Here is a 19,878-nt window from a genome sequence, read left to right as displayed (position 1 = left end):
TTCTCATCTCACCCAGATTTGCAAGTGGTCATCAGAAAAAATTCCCATTATTTATTTTTCACCTTGTTTCTGTTAATTTTTTGATCATAAAGCATAAAATTTGCAGATTAAATGTAATAAATATACTTAAAAATCCAACTGGTTAGTTATTTTTTGCCCCAGTCCAATTATGTAAATGATGTAACATAGTAATATTAAAGTATGGTAGTGTAACTCTAGTTACATGAATGATGTAATATAGTAATATCAAAGTATGGTAGTGTGACTCTAATTACATGAATGATGTAACATAGTAATATCAAAGTATGGTAGTGTGACTCTAATTACATGAATGATGTAACATAGTAATATCAAAGTATGGTAGTGTCACTCTAATTAGATGAATGATGTAACATAGTAATATCAAAGTATGGTAGTGTGACTCTAATTACATGAATGATGTAACATAGTAATATCAAAGTATGGTAGTGTGACTCTAATTACATGAATGATGTAATATAGTAATATCAAAGTATGGTAGTGTGACTTTAATTACATGAATGATGTAACATAGTAATATCAAAGTATGGTAGTGTCACTCTAATTACATGAATGATGTAACATAGTAATATCAAAGTATGGTAGTGTGACTTTAATTACATGAATGATGTAACATACAGTGTTATCAAAGTACGGTGATATTAGTGTAATAACATGAATGATGTAACAAATGTTCCCTATGAAATATTAATGAGCAATTCTCACTTAGGAATTAATAATGATATGTGTACTAGTTTGTATAATTACTTTTTAATCTGGCCTTGTATTTGTTAGAGATATTTTGAAAAAAAATAATTCATTAAATCTTCAGAACATTTTTGTTTTAAGATTATGTAATTCAGTACCACCTCAAGGAAAAATCAGTTACAAAAAGAAAATACATGCAGACCCAGAGATGTAAATAAGAACTTTTAAGAAATTGGGTATTTTGTTCCCTGGTCTTGGTACGCTGCAGAACAAACTTACAATACCATACTGAGTTTTAATCATCCAGACATTCATAATGCCTTTTAGAATGCATAAATTGTCATTGTGACTGTGGTTAATTCAGAGTTATTTTCTTATATGGCTCTGTTTGAGTGAGCGTTCTCAGTTATCAAGCACAGTAATTTGAAATATCTATGAAACATCCAGGTGTTGTCAGCACATGCATCATAATGAAACATGGACTTGCTATGGCACGATCAGTACACTGGCAGATTACAAAACACTTTTATAAAAATTAATAAAAGAAAGAACTTGAGTCATCTGAATCAAAATCAATACACTGTAGGGGTAATATTTCTTCAAATGTGTAGAAAGAATTTATTTCACATCATTTAAAAGTGGGATAGAATTTTACCTGACAACAAAATTCTGCATAAAATGTCCCAGGTGAATACAAGTTCATACTTGTTTTGTTAATGTTAAGAGTATTTCTGATCACACGTTTTGTTATTGTACTCAAGTGAACCATATTTGGAAATAAAATGAAAACATTTCTACAAACTAAAGTAGATCCAGTCTAACTCAGAAAGCTGTGCACATTGGTTCTGAAGCAGGTTTGAACGAACATACGATCAATTATTGTATTGCACTCAAATTATATATTTTAAAATTTTGTACAGAGATACTTTTCGACATTCTGATACAACTGGATAAAATATAGAAATGTGAAGAAAAAAACAAACTATGGCATCGAGTCTTTTCTCAACTTTTTTCCTTTTTGGAAATGGTTTTTGTATATTTTAAATTTAGCAAGAAAGAAAAATATTAAAAAAATGTAAAATAAAAAAGTTGATAACAGATTTTCAGTGGAGCATAAGGTAGATATCTAGCAATTTTCTTACAGGCCATTTACAATAAACCTTTATTTGTAGAAATTCCTGGAGAAGATAGCTACAAGATCCAAAGGCGAGATGTTCACACACAAAGATGGTAGATATCTAGCAAGGAGAACCAGAAATATTGTAAGAAATCTGACTTTTTCCCAATTTTACAATATCTTTTATATGACTAGTGAAACAAGGGACTTAATATATACTGCCATATGAAGACTATGTTAGAATGTTTCTCAAGAAATATACTAAATGTTTCATTGCTGGCAAAACCACAGATCATAATTTTCTTTTTCGTTTACCTCTGGACAGTGTCTTTGTCATATTGCATTCATTCTTCTTACATATGGAATTCCAGTACATTCCTTACTGATGGAAGCTATTAATGTACTGGTACAACGAAAAATTACCTTGATACGTATCACTTAAAAAAATACAGTAAATCGGTATACCAGTAATACCACACTCCTCAATATAGATAATGAATCTGCTAGATGCAGCTAACTATGGTGCTTCATATCGATGCGAGGTGCAAGAAAACAAAGCAGTGCAAAAAGATACACCAGCTGGGTGGTGATGATGGTGGTGAACTATTGGAGCAAAATATGCAAACAAAGTACACACATCTCAAAATAACTAATGGTATGTGATTGCCATGCAAAACAAAGAGCTATATGTATCTGTACGTAGCTAAAGCTCAATGACATCATATGGTGACTTAAACAGTTATGCTTACCGGTAACTAGAAGCCTTGAACTGATATAAAATATACAAACACATACTATGTTAAGCAGCATGAAAACCATTTGACTTCCAATTAATTAATTTTACATTTTCAGGTATATGCTGGCCATGCTTTACATCACTGGAAGATTATGAATACAATGCAGTCATTATTTGGTGGTGAGGTCTTCCTGGAAGATTTAATAGTAAGGTTCCACCAATTTAGTGAGTACCATATTTCAATAAATACACATCACACATGATGTTGGCCAAGAAGGTATGATAAATTAGATACATTTATATCCTTGTTTTGCATTCAGTGGGTAAATTGATTTTTTCAACCAGTTCAAATTCATGATTTAGTTTCCCTCATATGTGTAAACAGAAGGAGTTTGGCATTGAAATTAGTTTTTGTAAACTTTGGCTTGTAGAGTATCAGGTGAGTGCATGTGTGTGATTTGCATTTTGAATGTAGCTTTAATAATTTTTCACTGATATTGCTACAATGACTCCATTGTGGCAGATTAAAGTGATATCTAACATTGGCACATCATGCCACAGACATGTAGCATCATGTGCCTCCCAGTCACATTATTGTGACACCAAGCAAACAGGCCTAACACTAATCTCTTAATGCTGATCACCTAGCGAGGCAACTGCAAGGAGCATTATTATGTCTTTCGTGTGACTGGCCAGGGTTCAAACCCATGACCTCCCACATCTGAAGTGGATGCTCAAACTGCTTAGGCCACCAGAGTGGTCAGAATCAGGTGATTTTTTAAAAAACTGGTATATATGTAGTAGGGACTTTTATATGATTTAACTGTTTTCCAATTTTCTAGTCTGGTACATAGTCATGTTGAATGGAATCCACATCTTCCAAAACAATACAAGCAGAATCTTTACAGCTCACCCCATGACCTTATGGACATTAATCATTTGGTTTAACAGGTCTAGCTCTATGGTCTATATTGTAAGTGAGAACTGGCATTTGTGTTTACGCAAATTGATTAAATGATTATTTACAGGACTTACAATTAGTTTTAGATTTTGAAAATGCTGATGATATTAGAGACAAGATATTAGATTAAGTTTCTCTAATTAGCAAGAGTATCTCATACATAGATTTTAAAGAAATAGATATTTTATACTTGAACTCTGACAATCCTTGCCAACCTTTACACTTGAACTACATTTATTTAACATTTGTATTTTGAGGGAGAGGTTGAAAGTGAGTGTGAGTCTGATCAGATATGTAGCAATCATATATATGTTTTCAAATCAACTTCTAGACAACTCATTAGTGAGATATCAAATGTTTAGTTAAATGTAGGAAACACAGATCTATGTACCAGAAACAATTCAAGCCAGTTACAGAAATACGATATCAGGATGTCTCCTGTGAAGACCGCTGTAGGCTGATATATATCCCAGAGGCAGCACTGGTTAGCAGAGCTTTTGAATCTGATTTAAAGAAATATGTAACATAGATGTTTGTTTGTTGGCTCTACCAGCTAATTCCCCAATGTAGCTGCCACCTACCCCCCAAGTCAGCTACAACATATATAACAAGGAATAACACAGTTTTAGTAAATTATATTTCACAGTGTATCATTTAAGAGGCTTTTTTGTAATTCTGTCCTCAGTATTTAATCAGGAATGAATATTTTGAAGAGACCACATCAATTGAGATAAATTCAGTATTAATTTAAATTCCATTACTTGATTCCTTTGTTTAAATTCAAATATAAAGTACATATTTACAAAAATATTTTTCTTTAATGAATACTCTATGATACCTGGAAGAGATCAGTGCTCTGTGTCCAGGTTGCTTGTTTTGTTGTTGTTGTTGTTGTTTTTCTAAGTTTACTCTGCCAGAAGTTCAACAGTAATGGATACAAATTTTGACTAACTTTCTTGGGGATTGTTCTTGGACTACAACTTGATATATATGATTAGTTAAAAATATCAAGCTTGAATTGACTTGAAATGGTGCTGATTTTTCCAGAAGGAAACATAGGGTTATGTCTGTTGATTTTTGTATTTGTTGGTATTGTGCTGAGGCTTTCACCTCTTTCCTTGATAAATTGACAGATTTCTATTGGCCAATGAAATTCTTCACCTGGATAGTGTTGCTCATTCTTTGCAGATTTCTTATCATATATATGTAAGAAAATAGGCCCTGTTTGCAGAAATCAGTATCTCTGCTTAAAGATTCTTTATCAAGAGCAAGTATGAATGAATTCTTAAAGTTCAAGTTACTGATTTTTATGAGTTTGTAATGTTAATTTAATTAACATTCTTTTATCAGTTGCTTGTTTTTGTAATTTTTGTTTCCTGTTTGTCATTCCTGCAAAACATAACCAAGACACAGATTCCATGCTCTACTAAAAAAAAATTTGGCTGAATTCGCTTCCCTTTCCACCACAGAATAAGTGAAGTTGGTGAAATTAGGGAGTAGTGAGAGTAGAAAGTTCAGAATTTATAATGTTCATGCAGTAGTCACTTGTTAATTTTGTTTGTGCACAGTTTTATGTCAGATAATTTTAAAATACCAATTAAATTTTATAAAAAAATGTGTAAAAGTATACAACTTTTCTTATTTTGCTTCACCACAGCTATTGTATTAGATACAACACCCTTAGAAATAGGTTAGACAACAATCAGCATCTATATCCATGGTAGAGATTATTTTTTCATACATTTATTGAATGAAATATTGGTGTAAAGGATCATTTTATTAGTAACATACCTGTATCAGCTGAGGTGCAAAAAGCAGCACATTATGGAAAAGTGATACCTCTGTCACAGGGTCTATGCTATTGGGCAATCTGGGGCAAAATAGGTGCTCTCAGTGCTCTCATTTTGCCTAAACAATTTGCCCCTTCAGAACTGCTCCAGTGGCCTAGTGGTTAGAGCATCCACCTTGGATGCAAGAGATCATGGGTTTGAACCCAGGCCAAGTCATACCAAAGACTTACAAAAAAATGGTAATAACAGCTGCCTCGCTTGACGCTCAGCATTAAGAGGTTAGTGTTAGGACTGGTCGGCCTGGTGTCAGGATAATGTGACTAGGTGGGACATCATGCTACTTGCCTACGGCATGATGCCCCAGTGCTAGACATCAATATAAACTGCCATACTGCATACCTCATAGCGATACGACTGAATAAATGTTAAAGCTACATTAAAAATCCAAATCACACACACACACACACACACACATACACACACTTGTTCCCTCATTCTTTAGTTTGTCTGTCCATCGTGTTATGGTCAGATTTTAGGCACAATGCTTTTGTTATTGACAATAATAAAAGTACTCATTAGATTTCATTTCTTTAACATATAGTATCATTACACTTTTGGTGTACATTCATCTTGAGAATTGCTAGTCATTATTTGCAAAAGTAGGTCACTGTGGCTACTTTTCTAGTGAAAGTTTGAGATAGGGTGAGGATCATACAAGCATGCAGCAGACAGAACATATCATTCCATACAGTTCTTAACTAAGAATGATAGCTGTGAAATATCAGTGTCTGCTGGTAACTTACAAGCCTGCCTATAATGTGATAAGACCTATCAATCCCTAGCTTCTCGGGGGTTGGTGCTTTTTTCCAGGGTTTTCCCAGGTTCTTCCTCCACGATTTATACTGGCTGCCATGTATAGCCTATCTTGTGCTGAAAAATGGATTAAACCCCACAACAACAACAACCTATCAATCCACAATTTTTGGGTTGGCATAAAAAATGAAGAAATGGTTGATTGGATGATGAAAGTAAGATGGTTTTGTAAAACTCTCAATCAAACTGAAAAACCATTATTCACATTTTTTTAAATGTTAAAATGCCTTAAAATCTGTTTATTTTAATGTAAACAAAAGAAAAATGTATGCAAATGATCAGCGTATTGACCTTTACAATTACACAAGGCAGCTTAGTATTGTGTCTAATGTCTATGACATCCAGAACACTGTGAAATCAAAATGATAAAATAGCAGTTGTAATTACTGTATTTACTCAGCAAGCTCATCTGACTTTAATTAGACAGCTGTTGAAGACTTAATGATCCTTTGACACAATGACACAAGCTAATTGACAGTAAATGTCTCCAGTTAATAATGATCATGACACAATGACACAAGCTATAACAATCATGACAATGACACAAGCTAATTGACAGAGTAATTGTTTCCAGTTGATAACAATCATAACACAAGCTAATTGACAGATTAATTATTTCCAGTTGATAACAATCATAACACAATGACACAAGCTAATTGACAGAGTAATTGTTTCCAGTTGATAACAATCATAACACAATGACACAAACTAATTGACAGAGTAATTGTTTCCAGTTGATAATTTCATGCAGGCTAACAACATCATAGTAACATAAATGTTTATTGACTCTGTGACTTGCAAGTTATTGACGGAGAGATATATTTAACTTTTCAAGAGCATATGCTTATATAACAAAGTGTCTGTGCAACCCCCAAGAAAAGATAAAGAAAATGTAATTATGTTGGTATGTATTTTGTTGTTCTATGTTAAAGCTAAGACCTGTCCCAACATTATAACCATTTTCATATGAAAGTAATGCACACAGTACCCTCTCACTTAAAGTCCATGCTAAGATAGTAGATAAATGAATATTTAAAAGTTCATCAAATCTGTATTGGTAAAAAATTATGTACCCCTCTTAACAAATACATTGAGAAATGTGCTTGCTGCTGTTTTAATATTTTTCCTTCTCTTTACATTTTTTTTATAGCTCATACCGGTATTGAAATTCTGATAAGTCTGCTGTACCAGTTTTTGGTAAGCATCAGCAAATACTTTTCATCAGCACACATTTATTATTACCATTTATTTCAGATGGGTATGGAAAGAGGGTCTCTTGCCGCGATATCTATGCCAGGTAGTGCTGAAATGGCTCTCCAGTCCAAAGCTGACAAGGTGAGTGGGAAGAATTCCCTATTTTATTTTAAAGAAAAATATAATTATATCCTTAATTTTAAAAATAACAGAAGTTATTAAAATGCCTACAGATGGAACGATTTTTGATGAAATTTCCTGTCTTATGACTTCAAAAGTATACATTTTATGAATGATGCCGTTTTAATTTCTAGTCTGCCTGTGTGAAGTGTAAAAGAACTTATTCTATAACCCAAGTATTGGCATCATCTGCAGTCAGGTTAATAGTGTAAAAATATTTTATGTTTCTGGCACTGCTGCCATCATTATGCATTAGTTCTTTATGCAACTTGGTTAGGGATACTTGTGGAATCATTGTGAACAACCCCAGGGGAAATTAGGTCACAGTGGCCTACTTTCTTTTGCCTAAATTACTGTGTGATGAAATGTTAACCCCAGAATAAAAGTTTTGTTTTCCAGGCAAGTTATCAGCTGTAGCCTTGAGTGTTCATGACACTTGATCCTTGTGTTTCTTGCATCATTGTGAACAACCCATGGGGAAATTAGGTCACAGTGGCCTACTTTTCTTACCCTTCTGACTTTCTTGTGTGTAAATTATCCCTATTGTTAGACAGATACCATTGGACAAGCAGGGATATAGTCATCCAATTATGTTTATAGGTCAGTTGTCTGGTAATATGATGCAAGATTAGTGTTCCTTGAAGACATAACTTACCGGTATCCATATATTTTTTATCTGAATTCTGAGTTTACATCATTGCAGTTAATGGTATTGTTAATCCAACATCATCAAATCATGTATCTAAACTTTCAGGGAGCTGTTAACTTCCTTTGTGGGATTTTTGTGTAGCTGTTATCCCATGGCCAGTGTTTTGTGTAACAATAATTATGATTTTTTTGATAATTAAACTTGACACATTTGTTTAACTAAGGTTATCCATCAGAAGAAACAATCACATGCTCAACATCAACAGACCCAAGAGAAAGCATAATACATGTTCTTCATCACAGGAATCAATGTGTTGGGTGAAGATGAAAAAAACACTACCATATGTTGTTGTGATGACAAAAGACATACATGCAAGATTCTTTTTCTTTAAGGGTTCTTCTTGAGGGGCTGGTTGTATGGACTGTGATTATTTAATTAGATCCTAAGTAGGCAACACATGTGGTTAGTGTAACCTTTTATTGATAGCAATCATCCAATACTTTCCTATGGAATTATATGGAGATAATTTGGGCACCCAGCTAAAGGTACCCAGAGGGACAAGTCAATGATGAAATTTTTTTTGCCGAAAGATAAATAAAATTTCATTGTAATTATATTTGGGGGGAGGAGACAAAATGGTAATCTGGCATTCATTTTATGTAACACTGGACAACAAATTTTTACAAAAGTCATGTTACTGAAATAAAATTAGTCAATTCTTATCAATTTTTATGTGCTGAACACGAATATGACAGTCAAATTGCAAAATTGGCTCTAGTTTTTTTGTAATCTGCAAGAAATTAATGTTTACATAACGAAATGCATTCCAATAGTAAAAGGTCAACTGTAATAGCCTACCTATAAAAAATCAAGTCATTGACTACATCTTAGATTTCTTCGCCTGTCTCTTGTACAGCTGTTCGGGAGCATCTCTGAGGAGTGTCCAGCAGTAGTCAGCCAGCATTGTAGTGGACCATTTTCCCTGGTATCTTTGTTCCATTGTTGCGATATCTTGATGAAAACGTTCGCCGTGTTCATCACTAACAATACCACAGTTGCTAGGAAAGAAATCCAAATGGGAATGAAGGAAGTGAATCTTTAGAGACATATTGCAGCCAAGTTTCTTATACTTCATCAACATGTCTTCTACTAGTTCCTTATAGTTTTCTGCCCTAACATTTCCTAGGAAGTTTGTAGAAACTAGGCGAAAAGCATTCCATGCTTGTTTCGCGTCACCTTCCAGCAAGTTGTTGAACCGGTCATCTTTGAAAAGCTCTCGAATCTGAGGACCCACAAAAACTCCCTCTTTAATCTTTGCTTCGCTGAGTCGAGGGAATTTTTCATGCAGGTATCGGAATGCTGGCAAAGTCCGGTCAATGGCTTTCACGAAGTTCTTCATCAAACCTAGTTTGATGTGAAGGGGTGGTAGCAAGATTTTCTGAGCCTCAACCAGAGCTGGGTGTTGGATATTCTTCTCTCCAATGGCTACATTCTGCCTGTGAGTCCATTCCTTCCTCATGTAGTGCATTTCCCTTGCTCGGCTATCCCACTCGCATAAGAAACACATGTATTTTGTATATCCTTGCTGCAGTCCCATTAAAAGGGCAACTACCTTCAAATCACCACAGAGGTGCCAGCTGTACTTGTTATACTCAATGGAATTCAGTAGCTGCCTTAAGTTATCGTATGTCTCTTTCATGTGGACAGCATACGCTACTGGAATAGATGGAAGAATGTTTCCATTGTGCAAAAGCACAGCCTTGAGACTCAGTTTCGAAGAGTCCACAAATAGTCTCCATTCTTGTGGGTCATGAGTGATTTTTAAAGCATTCATGAGGCCCTCAATATCGGAACAGAATATCAGATTACTTTCCTTTCTGAAGAAAGGCTCCAATTGCTGGTGGCGCTTTCGATATGCAGTAATTGTGACATCTTCTAGAAGATTCCATTGTTGGAGTCTTGATCCTAGCAATTCTGCCTTGTTCTTTGATAAGTCCAAATCACGAATCAGGTCATTTAGTTCTTCCTGTGTTATTCTGTGTGGGGTTGATGATGCACCACAGTGAAAATCTGGATCACTGCGTGCTGATGGACCAGGAGAAGAACAGGTCGACTCACCTTTGTCTTCGTCAGATGAATCAAGAGAATATTCTGCTGGAGGTTCTGGAATAGGAAGTCCCTCACCATGTGGAACTGGTCTCAATGCAGACGGAATGTTTGGGTAGACTATTCTCGACTTCTTTCGCTTCGTTATTCCGCCGGAAAGAGGAGGAACCAAGCAGAAGTAACAGTCATTTAGGTGGTTGCTTGGCTCTCTCCACACCATTGGGACTGCAAACGGCATTGATGACCTTTTGCAATTCAACCACTGTGAAAGCTGTGTTGTACATGTAGCACAGCATATATGCGGAGCCCAAGGCTTGACTTGGTCACCAACCTTGCATCCGAAGTAAAGATGATATGCCTTCTTCACTTGAGAATTGATACTTTTCTTCTGGTTGGCAAATGTCACTTCCCCACAAATATAGCAAAAATTGTCCGCGGTATTAACACACTTTCGAGGCATTACTGTTCTTTATTGTACGTAAATGGATAAAATAATAAGTTTTATGTAACAGTAGCTTGAACTGTCTCGCACAACGTCTAAAATATTTTAAATGCTGAACCTATCTGATTGGGCTTTATATAGTACACTGCTTACGTCAGCTTCAGCAGCCGCCTGGCATTAGTATAATAGGCCTACACATGTATAGTACACTGCTGACGTCAACTTACTTCAGCAGCCGCATGGCATTAGTATTGCATTGCATCAGAAAATGATGCAATCAACTGTGGATGATGTGAGCATGATGGTATTATGCAATGTTACATCATTATTCCGGATGTTGCTGCAGTCCTACTGGAGAAATTTACACAGTGAAACATAGAAAATGAGGTATATGAATATCTTCAAAACGAGAGCCAATACAAATTTTTCACGGTTATATTCGTGTTCGGCACACCAAAATACTACAGATTAGGGCCTTTTCAAGTCAGTAATGATTTCACTGTTGACCAGTGTAATCCTGGGCTCGTAGGAAATGGATTTTTCTATTCCTCAGATATCTCTCTCTCTCTTGCTCTAGATAGTCACATAATATGCCAATTAGAATGTACTCTCTGGTCTTGAGTTGTGTATTATAACCAAAGAATAATTGGCAAGTGGTCAAATTAAACACTTCTCAAAACCATGCTCATATTTTCATTAGGATGGAATTTGGTTTCATTAGGATGGAGTTGGTTTCATTAGGATGGAGATGGGTTCATTAGGATGGAGTTCGGTTTCATTAGGATGGAGTTGGTTTCATTAGGATGGGGTAGGGTTTCATTAGGATGGGATTGGGTTCATTAGGATGGATTTGGGTTCTCAAAATGAATATTTCCCAAAATCATGCATGGTTACCTTTCTGAACTCAAGGGGCCCTGAGTGGCCAAGTGGTCTAAAGCACTCTCCATTATGGATCACTGCCATCTCACCTCTGTCTGCATGGGTTCGAGTCTTGGATTCGGCCAATGTGGGTATGTGAGAAAGCTTGCCAGTAGCTTCTTGTGGGTGGGTGGTTCTTTCCAGGGTTTCCCCGGGTTCTTCCTCCACCATTAATACTGGCTGCCATGTATAGCCTATTGTGTGCTGAAAAATGGCGTCAAACCCCACAACAACAAGAACAACAACAACTGAACTCAAGAGTTTGTTAATATTGTGTTGTACATAAGCTTATAAGAGTTGTAAACATTTTATACATAAGTTTATAAGAGTTGTAAACATGTTGTACATAAGCTTGTAAGAATTGTAAACAGGTGGACAGCACTCATTAAAAGTCATTTCAATCTATTCTATTCATTTTTATAATTTTGATTATTCCTCAGATAGTCTTGGTGATACGCATTCCCCATCTCAGGCCAATGCTTGCATGGGGTATTTTTCACAAGTTTTTCTTTTACTCCCTCTTTCTCTCAATACATTGTTTGTGTGTACTTACTTGTTCATGCATTAAGCGTTTAGTTATTATTAAAACAATGAATATGGTCGCATTGTGAAAATACTTAATAACTGCAGTTTAACAAACTTTGTATGACTTCTAGTCCGTAAGCAACTTTTAGTGCTTCCATTCTTGTAATCCATACAAAACACTTTGTTAATGGCTGAAGATTTGTTTATTTGGTGATAATTATGGTCAGTAAGGTTGTCTGAAACTGACTGCCTGTAAAAATATTAACAGTTGCAAATATAGATGCACCCAGTTTACATATACATGTACCTTTCTGTCAGTTAGTGTGCATAATTTCAAACATTTTTGTTTTTATTAGAATCCTTTATCATGTTTGTCATTGCACTTACATTATAACTCATTATACACAGTTTATTGAAGTTTGTGAATTTAGCATTAATTAAACAGCAGCTGCAGCTACAATTGTTTATTGCTAATTTGGGGTACCATATTGCTCAATTATAAGTTGATTCAACCATAAGTTGACCCCCTTCCCCCCTATTTTTAGGGGTACAAATAGCCAATTTATCTTTGACTGTCCTATAAATTCGGGTGTATTGTGCATGTCAGATCCATCCAAAGGGGGCCTTGACATCAGTGAGAGTTGCACTTTGGAAAAAAAAAGCCAGACTGGATAGATAGATGGGAAAAATAATGATAAAACCAGTGTAAAATACAGTTGTATTATTAAGTGGAATGTGTCACAGATTGATAACTTAAAATTTGTCCTTAAAATTCCATTAAAATCCATAGCGCTTAACATTTTAAATCTATTTATATGATAAATCCATGTCTTTAATTATAGGTCAATTACTGGTGTAAAATACAGTTGAGAATGATCCAATTCACAATATCCCATACCAAGAAAATTCCACGTCTTACAAATAAACAGTGAAAATTGAGTTGACATTTTTGTGATTCAAACTATTCTGTAAATGTCATTATCTAAAGTCTTCTGGTACAAACTCCAAAGATTCATACTCATTGTCTGATAATGTTTTGAAATCCTCCATCATCATCTAGCCATTATAAATCGTCAACATATAGTCATCATAAATATCATCTGACTCATTTCCTCAGCTTTATTGGCATGAGTGATGCCTATGTTGGGACTGAGCTTGGGCTCTTTAACACTTTAATCATACAGTCTTAACAGTATTAAAGTTGCAAGTGAATGTGTCCTTTCTGTGTGAATAATTAGGTGTTGGTGTTGTGAGGTTTAACGCCATTTTTCAACTATACATTGTGGCCAGTATTAATGGTGGAGGAAGAACCTAGGAAAACCCTGGAAAGAACCACTGACCCATGAGAAGCTACTGGCAAGCTTTCTCACATACCCACATTGGCCGAATCCGAGACTTGAACCCACGCAGACAGAGGTGAGATGGCAATTATCCGTAATGGAGAGCACTTTAGACCACTTGGCTACTCGGGGTCCCGGAATAATTAGGTATATATTTTTTATATTTGTAAGTGAGATAACACTTACATATGGAATGTAGAAACATTCTTTTCTCAATTTAAGCAAATATTTGGACATTTTGAAACTAACTTTGTTTCTTTCTCATCTAATTACCATATGTTATTGGCAATACAATCTACTTTTAGCTTTTTTCTATATCAGATTTGTTTCAGATACAGTATCAGGATTGTGGGTTAAATCTGCATTCTGTTGCATATGGAAAATTCATGCTTTAAAATTTTCTGTAAAGTTGATTTGATTTGAATTTAGTTGCTCAAAGAAGGTAGGATCTACACTATTTTATATTGTTTTCATTATAACCCCATCAATGTTTTCTGCTATTCACTTTTAAGCAGACCGTTTTCTGTAGGCTTTTTTTATCATAACAAAAGTTTGTTCCTTAATGGACTGCATTGCAGTTCATCCATCAATCAGTGATTTTTATTTATTCACATTAATTTTTTGTTTACTGTGTTTTAGTGTACTTTTTGCTTTAAAAGTTCTGTCAGCTTATTGTTTGTTTAGCATACCAACAAGATAGTTTGGTAAATATGATGTCTTTGAAAAATTCATTTGGAAAAGTGCATGAGAAATGAGTGACATCACTTTGACATGTTTTGTCAATCGGTCAATCGTTTAAATATTGCGACATTTTTAGAAGTTTCATGTAACAGCTTTTTTTTATATATATATATATATATATATATATATATATATATATATATATATATATCCATCTGTGGACCAATTATACATATTTAAGCACAATTTGTTATCACATTTTTGTGTAAGCTTTGTTCTTATTAATATAAATTGCAAAGTTTTCATGACAAGGACTTCATTACTTTATTTGTTACAATATGATAATTAATTGTGTTTTGGGTTTAAAAATTTTACTTTATATTAAATAATTGTATTGTCCTTTGTAGATGTATTCAGTAATTACAGTATAATCAATAACTGTTTTGCTTCTAGATGTATTCATTAATTTCATTATTTATGGTTTCCTGTGCAGATGTAATCAGAAATTAGAAGGCTCAGTAATTGTGTTTTCCTGCATAGATGTATTCAGTAATTACAGTATTATCAATAATTGTGGTTTCCTGCATAGACGTATTAATTAATTTTCTGTATTCTATTTTTAAACCTCCTCAAGGAACACATACTGGCTCTGGCAAAGGAAGCACTCAAAGAGGAAACATTTGAAGAGACAGACATCATGTCATCAAATTATGAGTCCACGGACCCATCATCTGGTTTACCCCCTCTTGGTTCCAGAGTACGCAGAGGTCCAGACTGGGACAAAGGGATGCAGGATAATGGAGGACCTGGGACGGTCGTTGGACATATTAAGGACAAAAAACATCGTGAGTTAATGAGTGAAAGTAGTATATATTCACTCTTTATTAGCATGTACACACATTCATGCACAGACACACATGCACATACACACACATGCATGAGCATGAACCCTGGGCTGTTGTTACATACTAGATCAGAAAATCAGGGTATTCAGAACAAACTGAGGACTCTGAGTATACTGATGTAGCAAGTTTAATAATTTTAAATCACCATTGTCCCTCAGGCAGTTGGATGCATATTGGCAGAGTATTTTGGACACTTCTAGAACACACAAGAAACAGATATTGGACAGTTAAAGAATACACAATGGACAGATTTTGGACAATTATAGAACATTTGAGGTACATGTATTGAACAGCCCTAAACCAAATGAAATACAGATGTTGGACAGTTCTCGAACACATGGTACAGCTTATGGACAATTATAGAATGCATGATGTACAGATATTGCACAGTCATAGAACACAAAGTACATAGAATTGGATTTGTAGAACACAAAGTACATATAATTGGATTTATAGAACACAAAGTACCTATAATTGGATTTATAGAACACAAAGTACATACAATTAGATTTATAGAACACAAAGTACATATAATTGGATTTATAGAACACAAAGTACATACAATTAGATTTATAGAACACAAAGTACTTATAATTGGATTTATAGAACAAAAGTACATAAAATTGGATAGTTAAAAAATACATAGTGTACAGTTAATGGAACATATTAGGTAAAGATATTGGACAGGCGTGCACCACAGGAGGTACATATATTAGGCTGTTCTAGAACACATGAGGCACAGATGTTGCACAGTTCTAGGATGCACAAGGGACAGATATTGGGACATCCGCACTTGCTGAGTTGTTCAACGTTGGCTACTTGGGAGAAGACAATTTCTTGGTTTTCTCAGAGTCTTAGTGAGTCCCAGACACCTCTTCAGCAAGTTATATGTGTATGAACATTCACCATGGAAAACAACTACAGTATTTCTGCCCAGAATGTAGATTTAAGCAGGACTTATCACTTTTAGTGAGCGGATTTCCCACTATTTAGTGTGACGTCACAGTGAAACCAGAAGTCGGCTTGTTTACACTTGTACCCCAGTCATTGTATTTATTTAATTTAGTGCCTGTTGATCCAATGTTGTATAATATGAATATATGGGTCATCATTCTATAATTGCAATGCCAGTAGCTGGTACAGGAAAGTAACATTTCCATTGGTCAGAATATTACCACGTGATCAAAACGAATTGCGTTCATTTCTGTATGAACTGTAAGGAGAACTAGTTTTCCACTTCTATAAATAGAGTCACGTGTACAGCATAAGATAAACACCGCCAGTTAAGGCAGACATGAAGTAAGCATTAAAGAAAAACAACATTCTAACAAACAAACAAAAAATAATTGAAAAAATTGGCTTCCATTGGTTGAAGGACTGGTATTATGATGACCTTATTGCGATCAAGCTGGACATAACAAGTGCTATGAATAGCTACGTAACAGAAAAACCACAAACATGTATTACTACGCTCAATTAAGATTTCTGTTTTTTAATGATGCAAACAAAATAACATAACAAATAATTAAAATTTCAATTATAAGAGTTTAACGTTGTTTTTACTGAGTTCATCGTGGTATAAACTGTCAGTTTCCGACTCACACAGCTTACATAACGTCCTTCGGGCGTTATTTGCCATGTGAGTCGGCAACTGACAGTTTATACCACGATGAACTCAGAAAAAACAACATTAAACTTTTACTAGCATCACTTGCAAAAGAATTCTGGAGATACTGGTTGCATATTTAGTGATCATATTTTTTACACTTTTCTCCTTTCTTCTTTGCTATCCTTGTACTTGTTCCTGTTTCTTTGCACTATTATTCCAGATAATTGCAAAAATTACTTACGAAAATAATTTTGTGTGTCCCAAGACTTATAGTGTCCCAAGACCTACAGTCATTGTGATTATAATTGAAACCATCAGGCACATAAGAAGCAAGTCACAGTGGAAAAAACTCATCAAGTTTACAATTAATTCAACCAGTGGGCAATAAAACCAAACAAAACCTTTTTAATTTTTATAATTCACTTAAAAGACAATACAGTGACAAATATGTGCTATATTTGATGGAATATTATTAACCATTTAAATGGGGAAAAAAGTTAAGTCTACTAATTCCAGCATTAATAACAATCATACCCAAAAATGTATGGAGCAAAGACGGGCAATAGAAGAATTCCCTCACATATTCACAGACCAAACCAACACTGACTCACCACTAAATGACCCATTCAACCTTGCTGAATGGAGAAAAGCACTACTTAACAAAAAACCCACATGCCCAGGTGAAGACAACCTCAGCTACGACATCTATAAACATCTCCCGATAAATATGCAAAGAATTATACCTGACATGATAAACCTAATATGGCACACTGGAAACAGGCGAGCATTATGGAAACAAGCAGTGGTCATAGCCATACCTAAACCAGGAAAAGACCCCAAAAACATAACATCATATAGACCCATCTCCTTGACTAACAACATCTGCAAAGTCATGGAAACAATGATCAACAACCGGCTAAGGCACCACCTGGAACAAAACCACCTACTTACTGAAAATTAAAGTGGATTTAGAACCAAACGCTCCACCATTGATCAGCTAATTCGACTAGAAGCTAGCATTAAACTTGCCTTCAATGCCAAATGGAAAAAAGATCGGCACTTAAATGCGGTATTCCTAGACCTCGAAAATGTGTTTGATATGGTCTGGACTAAAGGCCTCATTTCCAAACTCAATCAATTCAGCATAACAGGAAGAATGCACCGTTTGGATCTCAAACTTCCTAACAGGGAGGCAAATCAAAACCAGAGAAGGCGATGCATTCTCTGCGACTTACACTCTGGACAATGGAACTCCCCAGGGAAGTGTAATAAGTCCAACACTGTTCAACCTCATGATCAACAACCTCTGCAACAATATTACCAACAAACTAGTCGAACTGTCCCAATTTGCTGACGATAGTGGAATATGGTATGCAGGCAACCCCAACAGCCAAAACAACATCAAGCAACTACAGCAAAGCCTAGATGCCATCGGCAAATGGGCAGACAACTATGGATTCAAAATATCTGATACTAAAACAGTAGGAATGCTTTTCTCCCCAACAAACAGGAAACCTACTACATACCCAGAACTCTACATCCAAAATACACCAGTCCCATTCGTATAAGAAACATACTTTTTGGGAATGCTACTTAACGAAACACTTAATTGGAAAACGCACATAACAACCCTAATCAAAAAATGCCAGCAAGACATCAGTCTCCTAAAAAATATCAAGGGGACAACGTGTGGAGCTGACCAACAAACTATGCTCAAGCTCTACAAATCATTAATCAGGGTTAAACTGGACTATGGTTGCCAGGTGTATGCCTCGGCAAACAAGGACCTGCTTAAGAAACTGGACAGCATGAAATATATAAAGCACTTAGACTATGTATGGGGACTCTACCTAACATCTCACTCGAGGAGCTACAAATACTGACGGGAGATCTACCGCTGCACCTCAGACGAGAAGAGCACATATTGAGATATGCTACCAGAAACTCAATACATCAAGACACCAACCCAACCAAAATGATGATTAAAAAGTGCAACATTCCGTTCAGGCAAAAACGAGCTCTAAACCACACAGCAGGTAAGAAAATACACACACTCTGTGATGAAATTCAACTATCCGGAATTCAAGTAGAACAATACAAAATCAATGATCCTACCCCTTGGTAAAACTGCACCAAATTCCAACTTTAATTAAAAATAGTAATGAAATTACACAACTCAAAGGATTAGGAAAATTACATGAGTGGCTTACACACCATTGGAATAGATTTCTGTCCACTAGTACAACTGGACTTGATTTGATCTTACGCTATTTGCTGTTTCTGGGCATACAGCTTTCCTGTGCGTTTCACATCCCGCGGGTCCCTTGCCTCCTTTTCTCGGCCGGACATGTTCATGAATTAAAAAGTGCAACATTCACACATAAAAGCGGGATTGTAGTGGCTCCATTCCTACAGTCCCGATCAATTGAAAATCTTGACCTTCAAGACTTTACCAGTCACAAAAGCACTAGTTGCGTAGGCGACTTAAATCCTTTAATTGAATGACTACTAAGAAGTTGCTTTACTTTCCACATTTTTCATCTTCCTCAAAGAAAAGGCTTCTTTTGCTTTGGATTTTTGGCTCCACATACACACTGTTTTCCATATCATGAGAGAACTAACTCTTATTTAACATTGACTAAGCATGGGAATCGAACATTAACTAAGCATGGGAATCGAATCTGAATAAATACCATACTTATTTATTTTCTATATGCAGAGGTTTTAGTTACATGGGACAGAAATGGAGAGACTGCTAACTATCGTTATGGCTCTCGAGGGTATGATGTTGTGCTTGTCGAGGAACCTCGCTTGCTGCAGTTTGATGAACTTATAGGTACTGGATGTGTTGTGCAGAGAGGTAAGCATTAAATTTAAATAAAAAATTGAAATTAAATTTTTTTACTCTTCATGATAAAAGAGTAGTTTGGTTACAACTGAATCAGATTTCATCTCTGAGGTTCTTAGTTCACTCCCTTGATCTAAATAGCAAATGTTGGGATTACACACTATTTTCAACTTTCTGTCCCTCCTAGCATCCTTCTGATTGTATAGAAAAAATGAAAACCTATAATATAAATATTTAAAAGTTATGTGATGTCATTGTGAATTGATTTGGCATTTATT

General features: G+C 35.3%; 1 protein-coding gene across 1 annotated transcript in view; it reads left to right on the top strand.

Moving 5' to 3' along the window:
• Positions 1–19,878, top strand: part of LOC149801875 (uncharacterized) — a 75,638-nt gene that overhangs the window by 41,861 nt on the left and 13,899 nt on the right. The window contains exons 11-15 of the mRNA XM_089956262.1: positions 1,899–1,988; positions 2,696–2,785; positions 7,458–7,538; positions 14,873–15,083; positions 19,472–19,612. Coding sequence (XP_089812388.1) covers positions 1,899–1,988; positions 2,696–2,785; positions 7,458–7,538; positions 14,873–15,083; positions 19,472–19,612 — 613 coding nt within the window. The remainder of the gene's footprint in view (positions 1–1,898; positions 1,989–2,695; positions 2,786–7,457; positions 7,539–14,872; positions 15,084–19,471; positions 19,613–19,878) is intronic.

Source organism: Sinohyriopsis cumingii, chromosome 4 (genome assembly GCF_028554795.1).
Source record: "Sinohyriopsis cumingii isolate HCF-2022 chromosome 4, ASM2855479v2, whole genome shotgun sequence".
Classification (NCBI taxonomy): Eukaryota; Metazoa; Mollusca; class Bivalvia; order Unionida; family Unionidae; genus Sinohyriopsis; species Sinohyriopsis cumingii.
The sequence above is the reverse complement of the archived record's forward strand: the minus strand, read 5'-3'. Positions and strand labels throughout refer to the sequence as shown.